The following is a 25,629-nucleotide window of genomic DNA, read 5'->3' as shown; positions in this document are numbered from 1 at the left end:
CTATCCTTCTATTTCTTTATATTGCATATTGCGGGGATTGAGGGGAAATAGTAATCAAATTGCCATTTGATTGAACACACACCAACAGTCTAGCGCCATAAGCTTCACTTCCAGGAAGACCATGAAGACTTTCCCGTTTGTTAGATGTGAATACGTGAAACTACAGGCCCCTATGCCGCACCTCTGCCTCCTAGCCTGAGAAGCCTCTTGCACTGGCAGCTCACTCTCTGTCTGTGATATTAACAAACTATACAAAGCACAATGCAGAGGACAACTATGAAGAATGGACCTAAGTGGATGATCTAAATAAATGCAATGAGCCTTTAAGGAGATGATGTAATGAGCATGGATGGGGAGAGGTCCGATATCTACACAGAAGGGGTAGAAATGATGTAAGACATCAAAAGTGGTAAAGGATGCTTTAAGGAGCATCGGTGGGATGGGAGGGTAACATGTGTCAGTGGAGGTGTGGGAAAAAGTTGATGATAAAAGGAGTAGCAAGCCCTAAGGCCTGTGAGGGTTCCCAAGTATGGTAGTTGAGGATGAATGTGCTTGATGAGAAGGAGCTAGATGGTGATGGGGTAAGGGTGATCTAAGCAGCAGAAGGGATGATAAATACAATCTCACATGAGCAAACAGTTGGATGAAGGTGCAAGGATGGTGATAGGTGGATAATGTGATGATATAAAGCTCCCTAGAGAATTTGAGTGGTGACATAAGGCACGAGGGAGAGGTGGTGAAAGGATGATCTAAAAGAGTAGGGGGGGGTTAGTCGGGAAGAAGAGGAAATGAAGGCAACAGCACGGCAAGCATGCAGCATGGCAAAGCTGTGATTTAAGGCACCACAGTAGAAGAGCAGAGGGCGTGGGATTATAAAGCAATGCAAAGAGGGAAGATTAAACAATTCGCTGTAAGGCAGCGATGGTGTACAGCGTGGGTCATATATGGAGCAGACGCGTAGGCGGGTGGGTGGCGGAGATTGGCTGTCTTTCCTCCCGGGCGATGCCAGTTGGCCATTATCCCCGGCCTGGTGCTCCTGAAGCACCTGCCGGCCTTGCTCTGGGTGAAGGTAGAAGTGAGATACCGGAACAGAGGGGAGATCAGGAGGCCAGAGGGGCTAGATGGGGCCGCTGGTGGTGCAGAATCGTGAACAGCGGGACCAGGTGTGCCATCTCTGCAAACCATACACTACATGAAATACCACGGAGGAGAGGCTGCGTGGGCTTTGGGAAGTGAGAGCCACACAAGCACAGAGGAAACGGGAAGGGAGCGATGTAGTAGATGGAAGATTGAATGAGTATGTTGCAAAGGAACTGGAGGAACGCTTTTCAGACGCCCTGACCAACTGGCAACGAAATGTGTTTTTATAAACATGCCTTTTGCCATAGTTTTCAAAAGGATGAAGATATCCATGAAAATAACCGGTTTCCGGAATAACGCCAGACTCGCAGCCTATTTCCCCTACACTATAAATATCATTTAACATAACATAACCATGCTCTTTCCTCCTTACACTCTGTGTGCCCATCTACCCAGAGTCCCGTGCCAATAGTTTTCCTTACTAAGTGGATCAAAAGCCCTACCGATGAGCACACATTAAAAAGGCCACCCACCATTCATGGACTTTCAGAGCTGGCAGTGATGACCCCGCCCAAAACCAGAAGCCCACTGTGCAGCTTTGATAGACTGCTTCCCACGCAGGACTGCGACCAAGCAGGTGTGAGTTAGAATGCAAAGGCGCTGTACAATCCCACACCCTTGATTTATTTGCACAGAGTGGAAGGGTCCCCTGCTCTGCTCATTCCTGCCCTCATCAGTTCATCCCAGTGATACACCAGTACTGTATGCGTTCTTCCTGCTTTGGCTGGGTGCTCATACTATTGTTGCTCGGGGTCCCTTAATAATGGCCGACTGGGAGCTGACTCCCGCCTGTTATGGATGCGCCGTGGCAGAGCTGGTGAAGGGCTTGGTTCTCCCTCAGCTGCTGCCAAGGGACACCTCCTGTCGAGCCAAGCTTGCAAACTTGGTTGGACTACCGAAGCTGTGCATGTCCAGGTTGGGGGTGTTCTGTCATCCCTAGACTGGGATACTGCACCGTGATGGAAATGTTCAAGGGGCGCTCTTGCAATGACTCCCTCCCCCATCCCGTGCATACTAGGAGGACCTGGGGCCCCTCTGTGCTCTAGCCTGGAACCAGGACTCTGGGTGATGCCATTGAGTGACCATTCCTCCTGCCTGACATATGTGTCCGATGGGCCTTCCAGTACAGCAAAGATAGTGAGAGGGAGTCTGTAGGTGAGACAATGAGCACTGCATGGCAGAAAATATGTTAACAAAACATTTTGTATATATGTGCATGTATGCATGCGGTGTTGCATGTTTGACAACATGACCCGTTCCAATCTGTAGGTGCTTATCCAGTCTGTTTTTTTTCTTTGCATGCTGGGACTTGTAGTCCCAGTTTTATAATGGGAAACGTGGAAGCACAAGTCCCAGAATGCAAAGGAAAAAAAAACAGGACTGGATAAGCACCTAAAGATTGGAATGGGTCATGTTGGCAATTATGGTGTTTTCTTGTGTGACTGTGTGCACGGGTGTATGTATACACGTGTTTGTGCGTGTAGTGTGCATGTGGGTGTATGTTGCCTGGGGTGATGAGGGATGCTTATGGGCTTCTGAATGTATGAGTTAATGAATATCGGAGCTCTGTGTGTGTGTGAAATGTGTAGTGCTGGCAGAAAGATGCAAATTACTGGAACATTTTGGCGCAGCCAGTATGAATATTTTCTCAGTGGCATAGTATTTTTACTGGCATTATAGGCACAGCAAACTTGACAAGTGTTCTTACGTGCGAATACTGTCCTGTATTGGCACAGCCAGCAATGACATGTTAGGGAAAATCCAGTCTGTCCCTTTTTCTTTTACACTGGCATAGTACTTACATATATTGTTGTCAAAGGCATCATTCAAATATGTTCGAAAATGCTCCTGTACAGTGTAAATAACCTGGCATCTACTATTTTTTTTTCATGTGTTATTCTAGGAAACGGATTGTAAACTGTGTGGGTTTTTGCCCATTTCTTTCTTGAATGTGTGTTGTACAGTGCACCGTTCTAAGGCATTATTTAATTTTATTGTCCTTGGAGGATAGCTTAGCGGCAACGTTATCGCCTTGGAAACAAGACAACATGAAGCAACACAGGTTCGATCCCGGGTCCGCGCTTAGAAACCTCTGGGTATTTAACCGCGTTCGCAACTAAGACAAACAAAAAAAAAAAACAATTCTTGTAACAGCGCCTCGAAGCCCAGGGGCTGTGTGAGCGCTTTAAAAACGCAAAATAATAAAAAACAATTCTCCATGAGAAAACTCCACTCGGGTTTGTTGGGGAGCTCATGGACATTCATGGACAATGTTTATGCCCATCCAATTAAGATTCTGCGCCACTGCTGCAAGCACATCCTCATGAATTAATCTTTTATGACGCGCAGGACGAGGTTTCGAACCTATGTCACTCTCTGTTCCCTTGCTCCCAAGACAAACACGTTGCCCCTGAGTCTCCAGGCATCTTGGTGCAGTGCTATGTGCAATTCTTTTCTATTGCTTAATTTTTGCAGTTGTTGTGCCTGCTCCATTCTTTGTTGCTTTTCGTTTCTCGAGAATGCTAGAATATGCTGTGTTTCCATGGATCTGAGGCATTTTGTCTTTTCAATTGTCTTCATTCTCGTGTGCCTTCTTCACTGTCCCCATGAATTATTTCAAGTAGGTTATGCTATGTTAAAGGTATTTGTAAGGCGCACCATCACCAACGGAATTGGTCCCCAGGCGCTCATGTCTTAGGCTTTCCGTACATTAATTTTCCGTGTCTCTTCAACCATACCTCGATTTTACGTTTCGTCTATATGGTGCTTTGCCCGTGAAATGTTTGTTTGCCCAGCCGATCTTTGTGGTTTTCCTGTCTGCATAACTTTCCCAGACTTCCTTAACGGATTTCCTTTCACCGTGCACTCGTTTTTCCACTCTAATCACGTTGTCTCGGGAGGATAGCTCAGGGACAACGTGCTCGCATTGGAAATAAGACGACGCGGAGCAACACGGGGCCGCGCTTAGAAACCTGAAGTTATTTATAACACACTTTAATACCCAATCATACCCTACCCTTTACCCCATTTCCTCTTCCAACTTAACAGCCATTACTCACCCGCTAACCGTTTTTCCCCTTTCCTCGCCTCCCCACCCCCACTGTGCACCTAGCCAAATTCCCAATGTAGTTATGTATTGGCAATTATTTGTACTGGAATATAAGGAATTATTTTCGTAGGATACATTACAGATGACGAAGGCATTTACTGGGTAGAGGGCATTTAAAATGTGAATTAAATAGTGTGCATAACTATTATTAATATAGCTTTTCTTTTGTGTGTCATGGTTGGTCCACTATATTTGCTATGTGCTTCTTCATTGTACTGGGATTGATATTTGAATGATTGTATTGAGTAAATTGTTCTTATACTGGCCATGGCATCTGTTATACAAAAAGCTATAAATACATGTTATAAAATAAAATGAACGTGAAATAAAATACAATAAAATATGTAAAATGACCATATCGGAACAAAAGAAATTGAAAAAAAGAGTAGCAGGTCACGAACAGTCATAGCAAAATACACACCTAAGAAATTCCTCATTCTTGTTATATGGATGCAATGTGCTTTATTTAGTAGTTTGTACCAGCGAAGCCGAACAAGGAGAGGGAGGCCGAAAGAACTTAACAAAATGTTATGGTCCTATTTAAAAAAATAATGCAACATGGTTATCTGGAGGAGAGAATAGCAGTTAATGGAGGTGTTGTATCATAAGGCACACAGCTGGAACAAAGGCTAAAGAACAGATATAAATGTGGTGTTCATAAAAAGTGGTACAAATATACATGTAATCATGCAGGGTTCAAAATAGTTGGGCCCTGTTTAGCTCTTGCTTCTACTCGAGGGGAGCCTGGTTAACTTAAAACCAACTTTTACCATTGGTCCCCAGGCCAACTGGTGCCTTACAAACATGCATGTGTGAAATTAAGTTTGAGTCTTTGGGAATGTAGATACAAGAATAGTTGGGACTGATCTAGGACACATTTAAATATTAGCGCATCTCATATGGCAGTTACATATACAGTTGTGCTGTGTACTCGCACCGGATTCCCATCCGTAGCTCCTGCCTACTGGGATGATTGATGCCTGACACCAGGAGCTGATTTTACCCCCTGCTCATCGAATCTTAATTTTGAACCCTGATCATCTGTGGTATTATTTATTTATTGTGCGTTTGTAAGGCGCTTGTACATCAAGTAGATAGTGTTTCAAAGCGCCCACAGGGCAACAGGGAGGGAACATGAGGATGAAGAACAAATACAGGCCTTGGGTGCATTCAGAACGTGCACCTGCAGAGAGGGAGGGATTGAGGGATGGATGGAGGAAGGGATGGAGGGAGGGAGAGGGGGAGAGAGTGTTATGTGTGTCAAGAGCTAGTGAGTGAGCAGCTGTATAGGTGGAGTGGTCAGCCTCCACAGGCCTGTGGTGACATAGACCAGTGGGTGCCAAGGCAAAGTGCTGGGGGTGGAGGCTGTAGGTGATTGGGTGTGAGAGGCCAGGACCCGGGTGGACACATGGGTCCTGATCACCAATCTCAGCAACTGTGGGATTTAATAGAGGAGGGAGGGAGGGAAGGAGCAGGTGAAACGGAAAGTCTTGAGGAGCTTCCAAAATTTGAGGAGATCCAGCTCAAGATCAAGAGGAAGGGGGAGGCTATTCCATAGGAGGGAGCCTGCTGAGGAGAGAAATGGGCCACCAGCTTGTTGTTTAGCAAAGCGCTTAACATACAGAGTTAGTGCCAGAGGAACGTAAAGATCTGGAGGGAGGGTATTTTGTGAGGGCAAGTTGCAGGTAGCGTTGTCCCTGACTCCAGACAGCCTTGTGGATGATGCAGAGGGATTTGAATTTGATCCTTGCCGCAACCAGGAGCCAGTGGAGAATGTTTAGGTCTGGAGATATGCGATCCCTGGGCTTGAAGCCAAGGATAAATCTTGCAGCCCTATTCTGGATTAGCTGGAGGGGTCGTAGAGAAGAAAAGGGTAGATCGCCTTAGCGCAGTGCTCACAAGGGGTGTCAGCATAAGTTATCGTCTGATCAAAACAAAACCGAGCACTTGTTAAAATCCAGAAAACTGGATAAATACAATAATAAAAAAAAAAAAAAGGGTAGATTAAGGAAAAGGCTATTACAGTAGTCTAACCTAGAGAGAACCAGTGCTCTAGAGAAATTGAGCTTCTGGGAGAAGGTAAGGAAAGGAAGAATTCCTTTGAGGAGGTGGAGTTGAAAGCGGGACATCTTGGCAAGGTCCAGAATGTGAGGGATGAAGGAGAGCAAGGAGTTGAAGATGACTCCAAGGTTTCTCGCTTCAGATGAAGGAGAAGGGGGAGAGCCCATAGAAGATGGCCAGATTGAGGGACTGAAAGAGGGAGCAGGTGTCCCAATAGGAAGGATCTCAGTCTTGCTTGCGTTGAGGCAGAGATCATTGGAAGTACATCATGACCGGATGGCAGATAGGCAGTCAGCAATGATGGATGAGGTAAGAAAAGGATCAGAGGGAAGGGAGCCATAGGAGATGCTCCTTCTCCAGCTAGCAAGCAAAGCGGGGGCCATGTCCTAGACCATTCAACTGACGGGGCTGGCTTTGATGGTCGAGGGAGAGCTTTTGAGTGGAGGCGGCAAGTGGAGACAAGGAGCGGAAACAGAAGATGACACAAGGGTTAGCGAGTGGAAAGGTTATGAAGAGAGGAGGATCGCAGAGCCATTGAGTTTAGTTAGTGTCAGTATGTGGAGGGTCAGCAAGATTTTAGGTAGTTGGAAACTTAAGTTAGGGGAGAAGAGCGGATAACCAAGATGATGGCTCAAGTGGTAGTTTATTTTTCTGCACACAAGGGGAGAGTATTTTAGCTTGTGGCAGGTGAGGTGGGGCCGATTCTTATAAGAGTCCATCCCGGCAGAAGTGGCAATTTCTGAAATAAACTGCAGGAGTCTGTTTGCTGTCCGAGAACACCAAGGATGTGACCCATTGGGGATGGTGTGAGAAGAGTGGGGGTAGCATTGAAACCGCGCGCACGCCACAAACCATTTTTGAACCTCCATACGTAAAGTGTCCTGCGAAGCCATTTTGAAAAGTTGGCCACCCTATCCACAGCAGGTGCAAGCTATAACTTTTCCTCTATTATATACGTTTGCATTATGTTGTAAATGTCTACTCGATGCGACCTAATGCTCGGTAATAAATATACCCAAACACAGAGTTCATGTCACAGAAGTATGTTTGTATGGAACCAGTTGGCCTGGTGAGTCGCAAGTAGCTATTGGTTTGAAGCTAACAAGCCTTGTCTAGGTTGCAAGCAAGAGCTGAATAGCCCCAGCAGTGCTCACCCCTGCAATGGGAGATTCCACAAAGTGCCGTCAGTCACAGCCATCAGAGCGAGTATTGATCAATCTGCTGTGGGCACGCTGCGCTCCACGGTGTTTGCTTCTGATTGGCAAGCGTTCGCCCTGCTCTGAACTGGCAGGCGATTGCACCAGCCTGCAGATCGTCCATTCTATAGCAGGCCAGGGAAGGGCCGCAGAGATTAAGATGTACAGCTTTGTAAATGCTGCCCATTTATGTGTAATGTGCCTGTAGTTGTGACTGATGTATTTGTTTGCATTGGCAGGATTATAAACTGGCTTTTGGCAATCGTCGCGGAAGAGAAAACGGCCGCTGGCATGGCGGGTCGGCCACCATTCTTCTGAGCCCTGGTGAGGAGATGTGGGGAGTGGTCTGGAAAATGAACGTTAAAAACCTGGCATCCCTTGACAAGTAGGTGGATTATTATTATTTATTTATGCACCAAGGTCGGTACACAGGCTGCTGTTTATTGGAGCTGGTGGAGCACACGGACATTTTAAAACGCACTGTCACAAATTTAGAAAGGAAATGTACCCCAGCCATACATTATGCTCACATCGAACAAGTAGAAAAGACTACATGATGCAGCATTTATTTTAAAACATCTGATTTTGCACATTTTAGTTTCAAGTTGCTACGTTGTCCTTTGCCCTTTTATCTGTGCACTATGAATGTGTACAGTGAAGAGGAGAGCAAGGCACAGATGGGAGCAACACTGAAATAAGACTGGAGCAGGAAGACCAAAGCAAGGGACAGGATAGAGATTGAGACAACAATGAGGATTCATTGGGCCTCATTGCGAGCATGGCGGTAGCCGTGCCTGTATGGCAGGGCCGGCTACCGTCATGCTCGCTCCTGGCACCGCCTTCTGCGATTGGGCAATAACCGGCCCATTACGAGATGAAGGGGCCGGTAATTGCCCGTTCGCGGGAGGCGGTAATGCCGGGCTCCCGATCCCCATTCTGCCCCATAGGGCACAATGGGGGTCGGGAGCATGGTTGCACCGGCACCGTATATAATGGTGCCGGTGCAATCACGAGTTCTGCTTGCTGGTGCCGCACAGCCCGCCAGGTGAGACTGTCAGGAACCCGCGAGGGAAACTCAGAATAAGGCGGTACGGTATGGACGGTGCCAGTGCCATGCCGGCACCGTCCATACCGTACCGCCAGGGTCGTAATGAGTCCCATTGAGAAGCATCAGGTGTCCGTATCCTCACTCGCCGAGGCCCAATAATGCTCATACTCTGGTCCCACCCAAGTTCTTACTTGCACCTCTGCTACTGCTCTAGCCTTATGCCGGGTTCATTCGCTACCTGGGCATGAACTTTAAATGCCACCACCTTAACATTCTCATCTTTTTCAAATAAGAAAGCAGACCATGATATAACGTGCTGGATAGTGCGTGACAAGGTCATTGCTACTATTTTGAGGAACAGGTGATTGCAGATTTAAGTCGCAACAGTAAAGAGGGTTGTGCCCGGCATGGTGGCAGTCTGGCCGCAGACAGCTGCTCTGTAGCAACATCATGGGAGCCTCCACCAAAAGAGGACTGGACCAATATATGGATTGTTACAGGCAAGTGGGTGGGTCTTGAGGCAGGTTAAGTGCAGGGACGTCATTTCACCAAAATGCCAGGGGTAGCGGAAGTGACATCACGTGACCCTTGACCCCCTTATGACATCACAGGAAGAGATGTCATTTGACCACACCCCGAAGTGATATCGCGGGAAGCGATGGAACACGACCTTTCACCCATTGACAAAACAGGAAGTGGCATCAAATAGCATTGTAGACTACGAAAAATATGATTAAGATATCACTATGTGATGTACATTTCATACAAGAATGGATCGCCATATGTATTGTTAATATCAGTGTGTATAGGCTCATATTACCCAATTACTGTGAATGCAAGCAGACGTCCATGACCTAATGATATATAGCACTTACGCTTAAGCGCTTTATATAGAAAAAATATACACCAATATCACCCAACCTCTGTTGGTACTCATTTATCGACTTCAGAAGGATGAAAGGCTGAGTTGAGGTGTTTAAGAACAGACTAAATTAGTGACTCACCCCCTGAAGTGTGCCTGAAATAAACCTTTAAGTCTAGCAATGATTGTGTAGAATTCCATAAAGACACATAATGTATTTTTTTTTTTTTTTTTAATTTCTTTATTATTTTCTTAACAATAAGAACATACAAACATAGTGTCCCCCAAGCCAATGGGGGATTGGTCCATTTCCCTCCCACCTCCCCCCCCGACCAAGTCCATAACCACGCGCTGCAGTCTTGCGCCTCCAGGTCAGTTTGTGCTGTCTATGTCTCCATCGGTGGAGCTGTCTTCCTTGGGGTGGAACAAGGACACCGTAAGAGCCACCCACTGCAGTAGATCGTCCGAGGTGTCGATTTTCTGGTGTCTTTGCGCCAGTTCCCATGCTCCCGTCTCGGCTGTGGTCCATCTGTGTAGGTCCTCCCACCACGTTGCCACATCGGGTGCCTTGGGGCTTTTCCAGGCCATAGCAATTCTTCTTTTTGCTAAGATGTACATGAGGTCTTTGAGTCTGTTCAGTGACCTGTTTTTTTTGTTCCTGGGGTATCGGCCCAGGATGCAGGCTTTGGGGGATTGTACGTCAAGCGTTATGTCCGCATTAGCTGCCCTGGTTTGGATCTGTGACCAGAAGGTTTGGATTGCCGGGCATCCCCAGAACATGTGGGCCATCCCCGCAGAGGGATCCAGGCATTTGGGACATGCTGCGGCGCTCGTTTCATTGAATCTGGAGATGACACGTGGGGTGAGGTAAGCCCTATGAATAATGTAAAATTGTATGAGCTGGAACCGTGAGTTCCGGGATACTTTTTTGTGGTAGCGCGTCACTGCATCCCACTCTTTGTCTTCGAATCTCTCGGCGAGTTCAAGTTCCCACTTATCTCTACTCTTGAGACTTTGTTGCGTGGCACAGTTCAGTAGAGTTTCGTAGAGCCTCGAGGTTTCGTGGCCTCCCTCCGCCGCACTTAGTAGGTTCTCGATGGGTTCGTGGCCGGTGTCAAGGGTCTCCATCTCTGGCCATCGTTTTGTGAGTTTGTTCGCTGCTGCCCCGTGTAGGTGGAATTGACCGGGCGGTATTCCCGTAGTTTCTTGCAGTTCGGTGAAACTGAGAATGCCTCGGTCGTCTACCAGGTCTCCCAGGGTGGCTATGCCTAGGGGTTCCCATATGTTCCTGATCACTTTCAGGTCTTCTGGTCTGTGTGACATCATTGCGGCTATTGGAATTTGTGGGGAGTAGGGGTCCGCCAGGTTGGCGATTCTGCAGGCCCTCTTCCAGGTACGGATGCCCAGGTGAATTAGGTATGAGTCTCGGTGACTCCTCTCCGACTCAGTCCAGAGTAAGTCTCTAAGCAGCCATGGGGAGTTTCTGGGCTGTAGTAGGTGGGTATCTGTGGCTGCATCGTCCGCCATCCACTGTATTACATGTTTCAGTTGGCCCGCCAGATAATAGAGCTCAAAGTTGGGGATTTTGAGGCCTCCTTTGTCATACGGTCTTTGTGTGGTTTCTAGGGCTACTCTGCATCGCCCCCCGTGCCATAGGAATTTTCGGCAGAGTTTGTTAAGTTCTTTGAAGAATTGTGACGGGATGTAGAACGGGACATTGGTGAAGTAGTACAGCAGTCGCGGTAGTGCCACCATTTTGAGTAGCCCCGCTCTGCCAGCCACCGAAAGGGGCAGCTTGCTCCAGAAGTCGATTGATTTGGCTAGGCCCTCCTTAGCCCGTACTGTGTTTATTATATGCTCTGTTCTGGGGTCGCGGTGGATGTTGATGCCCAGGTATTTGAATGTGGTGGGTTCCCACCGGAGTGCTAATGGGGGGAGATTTTCTTTCCTGGTATTGCTTAGGGCTGCCAAGGGGTATAGGCAGGATTTATCGTGGTTAATTAGGATCCCCGTGCATCTAGAAAATCCTTCTAGGGTTTCAAGTATGTATGGTAGTATGTGCTCGGGGTCTTTCAGGTAGAGGAGCATATCGTCCGCGTACATGGACACTAAGTGGGACACTCCGTTTATTGTTATGCCCCCATCGCCATATTCGAGCCTAAGGTATGCTGCCACTGGTTCGATGGCCAGGATGTAGAGTAAGGGGGATAGGGGGCACCCCTGCCTGGTTCCTCTGGAGAGGCACCATTTATCTGAATAGGTGTTGTTGGTTCGGACTCTGGCGGTGGGATGTGCGTAGGTGAGCTTGACCCAGTTTAGGAAGGTGGGCCCGATTCCCATCTTGGTCATGGTGGCATAGAGCCATTTCCACCTGACCGAGTCGAACGCTTTAGTGGCGTCGAGGGACACCACCGCACTTCTATCAGGTTTGTTGTCCGTGCTGTGTATGACGTGGTGTAGTTTCCGCAGGTTTTCAGTGATGGAACGTCCATGCACATACCCGGTTTGATCTCTGTGTATCAAATGTGGGATGGCCGCCTGTAGTCTCTTAGCTAGCAATGCTGTTAGTATCTTATAGTCTACATTGAGCATGGACAAGGGCCTGTATGCACCGCAGTCCTGGCTATCTTTGCTGGGCTTCAGCAGGGGAATGATGACCGCTTCGTTCATGGTGTCGGGGAGGTGGCCTAATTTGTATGCCTCGTTGTATACCTGGGATAGCAAGGGGGCCAATATATCTTCGTAGTTCTTATAAAACTCCCCCGGGAGCCCGTCGGGTCCTGGTGTTTTCCCCGTGGGTATTGATCTGATGGTGGCCATGACCTCTTCAGGCGTGATGGGGTTATCTAGGGCCTCGGTTACGTGCTCGTCCAGGTGTGGTAGCCTGATACTGTCGAGGGCATCCTCTATGTCCGTGTCCCTAGGGGGGGTGGGGTCGGAATATAGGGCCTGATAGTACTTTTTGAACGCTAGGTTAATCTCGGCTTGCGTGTGGATGTTCTGGCCTTCCTCGTCTCGGAGTAGGCAGATGGGTGTTTTAGGGATCTCACGTTTGTATAGCCACGCTAGTAGTTTGCCGGGTTTGTCACCTAGAGCGTGGTTTCTTTCGGTGTATTTCGCGTGGCTTAACTTTCCTAGTGTCTCCCAGTGTTTTAAACACGCCTGTTTGAGTTCGATCACATTGTGTAAGTGGGAGGGGTCAGGGGATGGTGCAGATTCCAGGTCCCTCAACTCAGTTTCAGTGCACTCAAGCAGGGATGTGATGTTCTTTTGGGCTCCTCCCGAGGCGGCTATCATTTCGCCCCTTATTACCACTTTGTATGCCTCCCACGCTGTGCTTATATGTTGGACACTGTCGATGTTAGTTTGCCAGTAGTTCGTTGTACCCTGTCGTATTTGTTCATTAAAGGATTTGTCGAGGAGCGCCTCGCTTCTGAGCCTCCATGTCGGGACGGGGGGCCTGGGGGTTGTCAGGGACCCTGTGGTGATCAGCGGTGAGTGGTCAGAAAGCACCCTAGCCAAGTATTGGGTGTGTTCAAAGTAGGGCAGGTGTTCCTCGCTGACAAAAAGTGTGTCGATTCTAGTGTGCACGTTGTGCGGTGGGGAGTAAAAGGAGTAGGCTCTGGCGTCAGGGTGTTGTGTTCTCCACAGATCTTTCAGGGCGAGTTGCTGTGTTAGGGCGATGAGTACTTTGGCTGGGGGGGAGGGGTGGGAGTGTTTGCTGTCTGCTCTGTCTATGCGCGGGTCTAGGGTGCAATTGTGGTCACCTCCCCATAGTATTAGGCCTTCCCTATAAGGGCTCAGGCGAGTGTATAGTGAATGGAAAAAGACGGTGGCGTTGTGATTGGGGGCGTAAGTGCAGATTAGGCACAGGTCTTTTCCTTCTATGGTGCCTTGTATCAGGGCCATTCTGCCTTCGTTATCTGTTTTGGTGTGTGATAGGGCGATGGGGACGGATGGCGCAATCCAAATCAAGACTCCTCTTGCGTATGAGGAGAACGTGGTGCCAACACAGGTTCCTCTCCAGGCTTTGGCCAGTGCGGCGAGTTTGGGTGCGTTAAGGTGTGTCTCTTGAAGGAGGGCGATGCTGATTTTGTGTCGCTTCATAAAGGAAAGGATGCGATGTTGCTTGACATAACTATTCAGACCCCGGACATTCCAGGACATTATTCTAATTTTGTCAGCCATGGTCTATGCATTGTTTTGGGCTTGTGGGTGGTTTTGGGGTGGGATTGCGGGTGGCTTCAGCGAACCTCGAGGTGATCCTGCAGCGGATGGACCTGGTCTGTAACCCATGTAACCGTAACTGGGTACCTCTTCTAGGATACCCTTCTAAGTGAACAATAACCACTAACTTAACGTTCGTTAATTTCCAACTGGGTCTACTAAACTGGGTTTCCCTTCCCAACAAACTTAAACTTCCCTTTAACTGAACACGTCTAGCGAGGTTCCCCTCGTTCTGACTCTCCCGTTTCCGCACCATTGACCGAGGTCTTCAGGCGCCCTACGGGCGGGTTAATGCACCCAAAATTCTGTGGGTCCTTCAGCAGGAGCTCTCCGGTTGTTGCCTTGTGGGGAGTTAACGGACTCCCATATCGCTCCTGTGGGTATCGATGTTGCTGCAGTGCGGTGTGTCTTGATTCTCATGTCAGTCGAGCTCCAGGGTTGAGTGGCCTGTGTCACCTGGGGCGTTGCTTCCGCGGTTTGTGCTCTCTGGGTTCAATGTCTGGGATTTGCTCCCTGTCCATCCATTCGCTGGCTTCCGTTGTTGTATCGAACAGTAGTGCTTTGCTGTTGTGTATCACTTTCAACCTGGCCGGGTAGAGTAGCATATAGCGTAGGCCTGCGTTTTTCAGTCGTGCCTTGGTGGTGATGAATTGGGCTCTCGCCATTTGGACTTGGAATGTGTAGTCCGGGTATATGGCCACTTTGGCTGAGTCTCGTTGTATGCGGCCACCCGCTCTCGAGAATGCGAGGATCGCCTCCCTGTCTTTGTAATTGAGTACCTTGGCTATTACAGGCCTGGGCGGGGCCCCGGGGGGTGGTCGTTTGGTGAGGGAACGGTGCGCTCGTTCGATGGTGAAGCCCTGCGACAGCTTGCCAGCTCCGATTTCCTGCAGCAAGAGGTTTTCAATATAGTTCGTGGGGTCGTTCCCCTCAATACCCTCAGGGAGTCCGAGGAGTCTAACGTTGTTGCGGCGCGCCCGTCCTTCGGCTTCCTCTGCCCTGTTTTCTAGATTTTGTACCTTTTGCACCAAGGCGTCCATGTCATTAAGCATCTGGGTTTTCGCCTCCGTGTTCTCGCGGACCTGGGTCTCCAGTGCTTCGGTGCGATTAGCTATGGCACGGACATCCTGTCGCAGCAGGTTTAGGTCGATTGCCACGGCGTCAATTTTGGTCTCCATGGTCTTCTGTAGGGCTTTAATGGCTTCCAGTAGCTGTGAGTTTGCCGGTTCCAGGGTCTTTTCCTGAGGGGATGTTGTGCTGGTGGTGTCGGTGTCCTGGTTGGCTGGGCCGCAGGCTGCATATGTTTCCATGGTTGTCTGCCGCTGTTTATTTTTGTTGCCTCTTGCTGACATTTCGATCGGCTAGGCCGGGCTGGCCGCTGCGTGCTGTGGGGCCAGTGGAGTGTTTTGGCCGCAACACCCTCAGTCTATGGGTGCTGTGCCTCTTGGCCCAGTGGAGGAGGGGCGCGCCCCCGGGCTTGGCGTACGTGCCCCGGGCAGTGGCCGCAATCGTAGGTCAGCGGCTAACTGGGTCGAGGGCTGGCCCCCGCTCTCAGGGGGCGCCCCTCCCGGTGCATCAATCCCGGGGTAGGCTCCTTGTTGTTGCCGCGCAGGTCTCAGTTGTCTCTGCGGATGATGTGGTGCAGCGAGCTGGGGCGCCAATGCGGGGGGGGGCCGCTTATTTCTTGTGGGGCGCTGGTGATGGTGGTTGGGATCCCCTTTTCGCCCCCTCCTTACCGCGTGTGTTGGGCGGACCTCTCCGCGCTCGCTTCCGCTTTGGGTGTGGTGCTGGTCCGGTCCTTGGAGGCTCCAGTGACTCGTCTCAGGCCGCTCGGAGCCGGATTGCCGTCTGGTCTCACTTGCCCCCGCCAGTGGCCCCAGACGGCGGGTCCTTTCCTCTTGCGATGCGTCGCTGGTCGCTCTGTGTCGGGGCCCGTTAGAGCCACCCCGGGACTCGGGGGGGGGGACACCAGAGTGCAGGCCGCCGCCGCGGAGGGTGTTCAGCTTCGTCACGGGCGCCGCAGGCACCACCAGTCCACGGTGCTGTCAGCTTGTGCGCGCCGTGTCTCCCGTGCGGCGTCCTCGGCTAGGTGGGCGCCATTTTCCTGGTGCCGGCGTAGTTCGGTACTAATCAGATATCTTTGTTCCCGAAGGTCGTAGCGTCTCCAGACTTGGCATGCAGGTGCTCTGGGTGCTCAGCTCCGGGTGTCGCGAATTGCAGCGGCAGTGGTGGGGTAAAGCCGCAGTTCGGCAGCAGAATCAAGGGCACATCATGCGGAGCTACAAGGAGAGAGTCCTGCTTACATGGCGGCTAGCCACGCCCCCCAAAGACACATAATGTAGTATTCCTATTCTTTCTTCTTTAGGGTCAGTGCTGAAGTTTTTAGACTTGTGGCACTCCTGTTCTTATTTTTCTTTTTTTTTTAAGGGGCCTGAATAAGAAAGCCAGCCACTCCAGAAGTAAAGAGCCACGTGTTGCTGGCCACAGCCCGGGAGCTTGCATTATATATATATATATATATATATATATATATATATATATATATATATATATATATATTTATTTACTTTTTTTTAAAAAAACTTTTTTTAGACGTCGCAGGGGAGACGTCGAGGACCCCTAAATGACGTCCCTGTGTGTCTGTGATAAAGCAAAAAAGATAATTAGTCCATCTTAAGTTGGCCACCCTATGAAGGTAGTGTGTGCTGGTGGTGAGTCAGAATGTAAGATTTAAGACTTAAGAGCAGCCGTGCCTCCTGTGGTGGGAGATTTGTTCTGCCTCTTCCCGCTGCCCTACTCAATATCCTACTTTTCCTGTCTTTCGTACCTGAGTTTTGGAGGTCCTTGGGGTGTGATTAATATTGGGTGGCCTAATGCTGGAAGTCTTACTCTGTTGGGTGGTTTGTGTTGCATATCAGAGTTTTCGATAGGATCACTGTTCTTGGTCATCTGATAATGCAGAGTCTCAGGAATTTAATTTCTGCTGACTGGAATCCTTGTTAATTTCGCCCTGAATTATGATTCCAAGGGTTTGGTGGGAAGGTTGGGTAGTACACCCAGTGCCCCAGATAAGATTTTGAGATGGGAGCAGTTTACTCCCCATTTTTAATCTTTGAGAGAAAATGTGATGTCAAGAGAGTACAAATGACTTTTCCTTTGCAAGAGAGTAAAATGTATGTGAGCCGGCATGTGCAAAAGCTGTTTGGAAATCATTGTGACAGAATATACCTTTTCATTATTTCTCTAAGATCTGCCATTTGATCTCTCCTGTATATATTTAAATGTTGAAAACACAACAACCTAGCCAATTGCATAATAAATCAAACATGAGTTGTATTGAATTTCCTGGAGCTATTACTACCTAATGGTATACCAATGCTATGATACAACCGTGCAAAGAGGCAAGGGTTCATGCTAAATTCTATATCTAATCTCATGGTCAAATGGTTATTTATATAGCACTTTTGGGAAAGCGCTGTACATAGAATATGTTTCTCACAATTATCACCAAACCGAAGGTCGGTACTCTTAATCGACCTCGAAAGGCTGAGTTGGACTTGCCGGGATTCAAACCTACAGATCGCAGCAACAAGCTCTAAACCGGCTGAGCTATCCTATTGGCTAACATCCTTCAGAGGTCAGTAAACTTGAGTATTGACTGAGGTATAATAATCGCAGTGCCTAGATGTTGGACGAACCATGTATGGAGCGCTACATACAGTTAAATACTTATCTGGTTTATCACAGGGACAGGTTTGGCAGAGTTTTATTTCAATTACAAATGGAACTTTCATTTGATTTTTTTAACAGCGCTTGCACTTCCTAGAGAGTCAGGTTTTGGGTGTTTTTAATTCTAGTCTTGAAGATTTGAGAGGCTAGAACACCTGTGATTGGTGTAATGACAATCACTCACCCTTGAGCAAAGACTCTGCTGCCACTGACCATTTGTATTAATGTACCCCATTGACTGCAAGGTTGAATGGATGTAAACTAGACTGTGCATACTCATCATTTAACACAGTATTTTTATAATTGGAGTGTACATTTAATTATAAGTGTAAAAATGATCTGCCTCCACATGATTATACACACAGCACAGGAACTCTGAAAAATACAATTGTGCGATACTGGTTTGCTTTCACTGGGGAGAAAAGAAGCATTATTTGTTACAAAAGATTTTCTGCCTGATTCATGGAATTATTTGCGTGAAAAACGTAGATTTGCGCGCCTTTCTGCCTGAAAATCCCTGTTTGAAGTATGTGGATTTTCGGGCAAAAAGGGGTGCAAATCTGCATTTTTCACGCAAATAATTCCATGAATCAGGCAGTAATTCTCAATTGCAACTTAGTTTTGCATCTTTTTAATTATACAATCCTAAAATGCTAGGAAAATAAATATGCACAGCGTGTGAAGGATTCCAATCGGGCGTCAAACACCGGACCAGGACCTTCGTCCTCAGCCTTAGATTTAGCGCACGATTAGAATGTTTTTAAAAAAAATTTCAACAAATTCTAATTGAGCCGATGCCCAACCCATCGCACACGCCCTTTTACAAATATCCTGGGTCACAATGGACCATGAACCAGGTCGGTGGCTAGTAACACAATATTTATTTATTTTAATTTCAAAGAAAATCACACCATTATTATATGGGGCAGCAATCAGCAATGGGGTGATAATTACAATGAAAACCACTGAAATACACTTGGGTAACCTTCTACAAGAACATGTCCAAAGCACAAATGAATAGGAGCACTTTTTCAATAAGGATAGATAGCACCAGAGTTTAAGATTTGCCTCTGCAATGTTCCCTCAATCCACAATTAATCTAATTCTGAGTGGAATTGCAATGGCCTAAAATGACACTTGGATTTTACCAAATTATTAATTATATGTGTAATTAAATAATGATGTACGTATGTTTTATCACAGTCTCAGGGCTATCATATCATTAGCAACTATAAGGTAAGATATCACACAAGGCATGCAGTTCACAAAGCAGGTTCAAATGGAAAACACAGTGCAGTCAATCACACACGGAAAAGTTGCTTTTTTTCTAGTTTGCAGTTTTAAATGTCAAAACCGTTTTTCAGAAAAACGGGTGAAATACTCTGAAGAACTGGATGAGATTTGCAAGATAAAAGGAGGGTCGGTTTGGGTAAAATAAAGCCTTCAAAGAGAGGAAATCGGTTTGGAAAGAAAAAGGACAAGTTTTACTTAAACTGGATTATTCAGACTGAATTGTTGAAGAAAGACACGGTACGATCCCAGGTTAATTTGCAACTTCACCCTTTCACCTCGCGTTCAGATCTATGTGGGAATTAATTGAAAATATTCCAAATATTGCTAAGGAGTTACAAGGTAAGTTGAATGAAAGAATTGTGCTAACACTAGAAAAACAAGGACAGGGTGCACAGAGAATTAGAACTGTGTAGACAGGTTATCAGGGTATGGATAGGAGTACTTAGAAAATAGGCCAAAGAAAAAGGGGTCAAAATGGGGTAGGCTATGTGTTGCTATGGGATCGGGAAAAACTCACAGTCCACGCTTGAGTTTGGTATTTTGGACAGCCAACCGGGTTCTGGGATCAAAAGGTTCTGGTCAATGGATAGCAGGCTCTCCTGGCAAAAGACAGCTAGGTAAAGGTCTGGTCACGGCACAGCAACGCCTCAGCTGGATGGAGCGCGTAAGCAGGGCAAGCAGGCGGCACTGGAGAATCCCAAAGCGGCCTCAGCCACCTTTCCCCTTTCTCCCTGAAGTTAGTGTGATTTTGTTATGGGGTTTTAGTGCTGAAGGGTAGTTCTGCCTGGATAGGAAGGCCTGGGTCAACTATCCCTTTCCTGGCATTGGGGTCTGGAATCTTGCAGAGTGAAGGTGGAATATCTGGATACGCAGGTGCTGGAAATTCAAAAGAGGGTGTGTGTGTTCTGTCAGCCACCCTTTTTTATAAGGCATGGTGACATCATAGAATTATATGGTGGTGCCTGTTTAGGGCGGCCATGCCTCTAGCAACTGGATTGGCCAGGGGTGATTACCGCCTTGCTGTCAGCTGGTTGGACTTTTAGAGACATGACATCAGCTTTATGATGTGGCTTTACAATGCCTAGGATCATCCTACAGTTACTTTAGCTAAAATCTAGTTTTGACATAAACGGCACATTTTTACAGTTGTGGCATTTTAACAAATTACATAGGCAGATTACATATTCTATGCAGAGCATGGCAGTCCAATTCTCACGTCTGTAGGAACTTGTTTCGCCCGTCTAATCGTTTTTCGCGATTTTCAGTGATAACTATTCGACCTAAAATTCTATAACTTAAATAAAAAAACACAAAATTACATTTAAACTGTTAACTTTTTACATTCCTGCGAAGTCCTGTTGCAAAGGTCTTAAAAGCTTATTAATAAAATAGTCTTTAGAGCCACAATGGTCAGCATTGTTCACCATATAAGGGCATAGTTCCAAGGCTGCTCTAGAGTTGGCTTTGAAGCTCCCATTAGAAGCCACAGGGACGTGTGATTTCCTTTTTCACATGTCCATGTCCTAGAATCCCTATTGTAAAATGCCTAGGCTGTTCAGTGCTTTTGGTCCATTCAAAGTTTTCCAAGGTAGCAATTAGCACTCAAGTGTCCTAGCATCCATGGTGGCTCCTTCTGTCGGGGGTTAGGCCACTCCTTTGGTCAGCCAAATGTCCCTTAAGCCATGACAGAAACCTGTTTGGCTAGTTTTCAGAAGGCAACCCATGTCTTTTTTTCTTATTTTATTTTGTTTTAAATCAAAATCAAGTCTGTTAAAACAAAACCTCCCATATATGTTTCCCAGCAAAACCCCCCTTTACACTGCAAGGCCTGGGCCTTCTTTCAACATTACACTTTTAAAACAGGCATTTTTCCTTATTTGCAAAAGAGCATGTTAACACATGGAGAAGTCTGCTGGGATGACCATTTCAAAAGGCTTTCTCTCGCAATTTCCCACATTGTTGTGTAGCCTCAGTCAGTTTCACTTCTACAACAATCTGTTTAATACACAGGTCCATTGAAATTGCCATAGGCCCAGAGAGCCAGAGTCTCTTTGGCAGCATTGGTATTTCACATTTTGGAACTCAAAAGTCAAGCATTTTCCTGTGCGACTAAAAATAAAGCTTCTTTTGATTTCTCAGATTTGGCTGACACTGCCTGTCATACAGGGATACTGTTCTATTTTGCTGGAGCACAATCTGGATATGAGTGGGCATGTCAGGGCCTCATTGATGAAAGCAGTGTGATGTTGAACAGATGTAAATAGCGTCAGGGCGCCATCATTATGAAGGCCCAATATTTCCTTTTTCAAGGGGAATGTGGATCAAGCAGCAAAACAATGCTGTTTCTCAATTTTCTTCTTGGTGCATGTAAGAGACACACTGGCAGGATTTCTCAGTGTGCCCTCTTGTTCCATCCTGTCCAATAGGTGCTTGGCAAGATGATGCAGCCATCATTTTGTAGCTGTCAAATGCAGTTTTGATGCATGGCAATGGTGCTCCAAGGAGCCAGCGCAGCTATTTTGCTGTTAACTGCTGAAGTGCAGCTGGATGATGTGAGGAAGTACTGCTGAGTGGGTAAATATATCCCACAAATCCCCCCCGACTCTTCCGAGATTATTTGTCTAGGGAAAGAAGGGCAAAGTGGGATCCGTCGGTAGGGCAAAGTGGGACTCATCAGTAGGGAAAAGTGGGGTTCATCAGGTGGAGTCATTCTTCCATCATGGAGCAGTACGTCAATATCCTCCCGTCGCCTCTCGTTGGAGTGGGGAGCGACACCCACAGCCTCCCCTTAGTTCTTTCTTTGTGGTGTGGAGCGACACCCCCAGATTTGTCTTTGATCTTTTCTTTCCAGGTACCCGGGCAGGTCCTCCTCGGTCTATGAAGGGTGCAACCAGTATGAATCTATTGAATAAATAAGAACCGATTACTGCATTTTACCACTGCCTGCCTTCCAAGAAGGTTGACAGCAGTGGGACACACCTGCATTGCAATAATGACAGTACTTTGATGATAAAGACAAATGCTCACTCACAAGACATAGATAACTACTGATTTGCCTAGAATTTTTGAGAATCCCTTTTGTCCTGACAAAGAAAAATACTCCCTGTTAAATAATTATATCTATAAACCTACCTGTTCCCTTCTGGTTCTTCTTTTTCTTGTTCTCATGCTCCAGATGTCTCCTCTATTTGATTTACTTTGGCTCCTCAATTTGCTGCAAAGTGTGCCTAGGGTGACAACTGTTTAGCTGATTAATACAGACCCATTTCTCTAATGTCAGATCTCCTTTGAGGATGCGGATTCTGTAGGCTAGGCCTGGGATGGTGACATCCTTTCCATTTTCGAACTTAACTGCCTATGGTAGCAATGGAGCTGACAGGAAGGCTTTCTTTAGGATTGCCAGGGCCCTGTGGGTTACCCTAGAGTTGGGGCCGGGATTGGTAATTACTGGGATCCAAATAAATTTTGAGTCGGTTGAGCATGTGACTGCCCATGTAAAAGGTGGAAGGAACACCTCACACGACCCAACAATTATGCTGTATGTTTTTACCAGAGACAGACATTTTTAGCATGCAACTGCTAAGCAGAAGATGTTTGGAACAGGGAATTTCCAGGCCTCATACCCACTGATAAACTGACGCAACAGCAGGCAGAGTCTTGTCTTTTGGGAGTTTTCTGAATAATACTTCGCTGATGAAGCTTTCTTCGCTATTCAAGCCAACTCGGGCGAGAACAGACTCCCTCCCCTCATTTAACTGAATGGGGAGGAAGAGCTGTTCGCCCTTCTTCTGAATGCCAGCTATGCTTTGAGCTGGTTTCTCATCGCTTTTGACTATGGAATCAGGAGTTTCAGATTGTGAATCAGTATAAAATTTCAAAGTATTTCTTTCCAGTGTGGAAGCCACATAAAACTGGAAGGAAGGTTGATTTTCAGGAATGGAGAGTTTCCATCACCAGCTTGTTCTCCTACAGCAAATTACTGTAACATCAGGGGTTTGATTATTTTGAAGATGAAACTCAATTTGATCCGGTTTTTGTTCAATCATGTGGCATGTACCATTTAAACTAACATGGTTGACACTCTGTTTAAATTTTATTGGCCTATTAGTCTGAGTCCAGTGCACCTTGTTCACACAGTCTATTAAGGGAGACAACCTGCGCAGGATGTAATTCCCTTGTAGACAGGTTTGTTCCCTCTGGAGTCACGACTATGACGGGGTGCTTCACTTTATGTCGCCCAGTTTGTATTTCCAAATCCGCAGTCCCCTCAACAGGAATTTCATTCCGGTCTAAGTTTTGGAGTTATCCAGGAAGAGGGGTGAGAGGGATCTGGTATCTCTCCCCCCTTCCTGAATTTAGCTGCTCAAAGACCCTTTTTGACAGAAGAGTGGCTTGGGATCCAGGGTCCACCAGTGCTGAAATTGGACATTGCCCTTGCACTTGAACGGGCGCATAAAATCTCCCCTCTTTCTCCTCAAGTGGGCAAAGGTAATGTACATTTTGGGCAAGCTGGGTGGTTAATTCCTTTATTTTAGACTGACACAGTGGCATTTTGGACTATTTTCTGTGTCAGAGTCTGGGAATCTGTAATAAAAATGTGGCATCCTGAAATAGTGGACATTTTGGAATCCCCTGTTTCCCATAGCTCTGTGCTGACCCCGCTTACCTGGTGGCAGTCACTACAACCAATTTGTGGGGACGATCCCTCCATTACAATTTTTTTTCTCAGGATGGCCATTCTGAGGTTCAGGGATAGCTGACTCTGAATCAGTCCCCACACCCATCCAGTCTCCATTTAGATAACTTGGGACCCATTTTTCTTTGGGAGGAGTTACCCCGTCCCGGAAGGAGAAGATTTATTTCCCAGAATCCTCTAAGGATTCTTCCCCTTCAAACTGGAGGACACTAACTTCTTCCACAAAATGGGCCTTCATACTGTCTTTGTTTCTCCTACCCACCCTCTGTTCCCTCGGTTGCAGATTTTTGGGGGCGAGAGATTTTTATTCCGGTTCCTGGGTGTCTAGCGGCTTTTCACAGGTGAGGAAGGAAACCTCATCTAGGGCCTTACACCCCTCTTCCTCCCGTGCCTCTTCCTCTGGAACCGGTGAATTGTCGGGGTTCTCTCCCTGTCATTGTTCTTGGGTGACAGACCCTTGGTTTGTGGGGTTCTGAGGTGCCATGTTCATCTGAGGGTTCTGCTGAGCCCTCAACATGCGACCCAGATCCTGTGTGAGGTTCTGGGCCTGGTGCTCCAGTTGGGACACCGGTTCAGGTTGGTACGGGGGGTCTCTGTTCATATCTAGGTGGTTCAGGGGAAGGGTAACTATCCCTTCTCCCGGAGTACCCCAGGAATTGTGGATTTTGGTAACCCTCCACCCTTGGCCTCCCCTCTCCCGGATTGGGCAGTCCGGGCTCCTGAAACTGGGGAAAGAAAGGAGGGTTGTCCTGCAGGTTAGAGTTTTGTGGATACCGGGAAAGAAACTTAACCCAGGATTTGGGGGATTACTGCCCTACTGAGGGAATTTAGGAGGGAAGTTTCCTGTGGGGGTGTACTTACCTGGCGGGACCCCCTCTTGGGCTGGGGGGTCCATACATACCCCATTATAGGTTGGTTGCCCTTGTATCTGGGACTTATATAATCAGGAGAATTAGCGGTCCCATTGGTAGCGATTACCTCCCTGATTACCTGTTTGTGATTGGCCTGAAGACCTACTTGACCTCTGGTTTTGCTGGTTTGGGCAAAGATGTGTTTTAATTCCTGCACAAATTCTTGCAGGGCCTGGTCTTCCCCACATTGTAGATTTTAGGCTGCTTTATTTTTATTGATTTATTTATGTGCTTGTATTGTGCCGAAAGCCCGCAGGCATCACGGCGCATGGGACATAGAACAAACATCAAACAAGAGACAGTCATTTGCACAGATTGTAACAAGCGGTTAAGATTGACAAAAAAAAACAGATCCCCTCATTTAAAGAAAAGAGTTTTCAGAGATTTCATGAAAGTCAACAGATTCATTTCCAACTGGAGGAAGAGTGGTAGCTTATTCCAGTAATGTGTTGCCTGTACTGAAAATGCTTTACCCTTACCGGTAGCCCGGCAGAAGCGTGGCACGTTTAAGAAACCCTGATCTTCTGATCGTAAAGACCGTAAGGGAATGTATTTCGAGAATTGTTTCTCTAGATACTTCGGGGCTGTCCCATGGATACATCTGTGAACTATAGTCATTGATTTAAAAATAATTCTTTCCTCTATTCTCAGCCAATGCAGCAATTTTCTTCCTTCCGTAATGTGTTCTTTGTGCTTGATGCCCTTCACTATACGGATGGTGTGATTTTCCATTAGTTGACACTTTTCTATTTCTTTCTTAGAGGTCCCATGGAGCAAAGCATTACCATAGTCCAGTCGGGACATGCAACCGTGGCCGTATTTTCCTCGTTGAGGAAAGGGCGGGTGGTTCTCAACAGATGTAAATAATAGGCATTGTTCTTATGGTGGTATTTCACCTGTGCTTCCGATCCCACTGATGCTTCCATCATTATCCCCAATGTTTTAACCTGAGGCTAGACAGGAATAATTGTCTCCTTTATAACAAAGGCTTCATATTCTGCACCCAGTTTGGCTCTGGCCTGAAGTGAGCCAAAAACCATTAACTCGGTCTTAGAACCTGGGGGTTTCTATGGGTGGAAAAACGTTTCAAGATGGCCGCCTTGTAGGTGGACCATCTTGAATGTTTTCGGTCTTCCAGTCCAGCACAGAAGCTGGAGTATTCTGGCAGGGACGTCATTTCACCAAAATGCCTGGGGTAGCGGAAGTGACATCACATGACCCTTGACCCCCTGATGACATCACAGGAAGTGATGTCATTTGACCCCACCCCGAAGTGAAATCACGGGAAGCGATGGAACACAACCTGTCACCCATTGACAAAACAGGAAAATATACACCCACTATCACCCAACCTGAG

At 47.1% G+C, this 25,629-nt stretch overlaps 1 protein-coding gene across 1 annotated transcript in view; it reads left to right on the top strand.

The window, feature by feature from the left end:
• Positions 1-25,629, top strand: part of GGCT (gamma-glutamylcyclotransferase) — a 166,139-nt gene that overhangs the window by 13,265 nt on the left and 127,245 nt on the right. Inside the window, exon 2 of the mRNA XM_069648765.1 lies at positions 7,746-7,891. Coding sequence (XP_069504866.1) covers positions 7,746-7,891 — 146 coding nt within the window. The remainder of the gene's footprint in view (positions 1-7,745; positions 7,892-25,629) is intronic.

This window comes from Ambystoma mexicanum, chromosome 2q (assembly GCF_040938575.1).
Source record: "Ambystoma mexicanum isolate Mex_15411 chromosome 2q, UKY_AmexF1_1, whole genome shotgun sequence".
Taxonomy (NCBI): domain Eukaryota; kingdom Metazoa; phylum Chordata; class Amphibia; order Caudata; family Ambystomatidae; genus Ambystoma; species Ambystoma mexicanum.
Note: the sequence above shows the minus strand (reverse complement) of the source record. Positions and strands in the feature narration are given on the sequence as shown.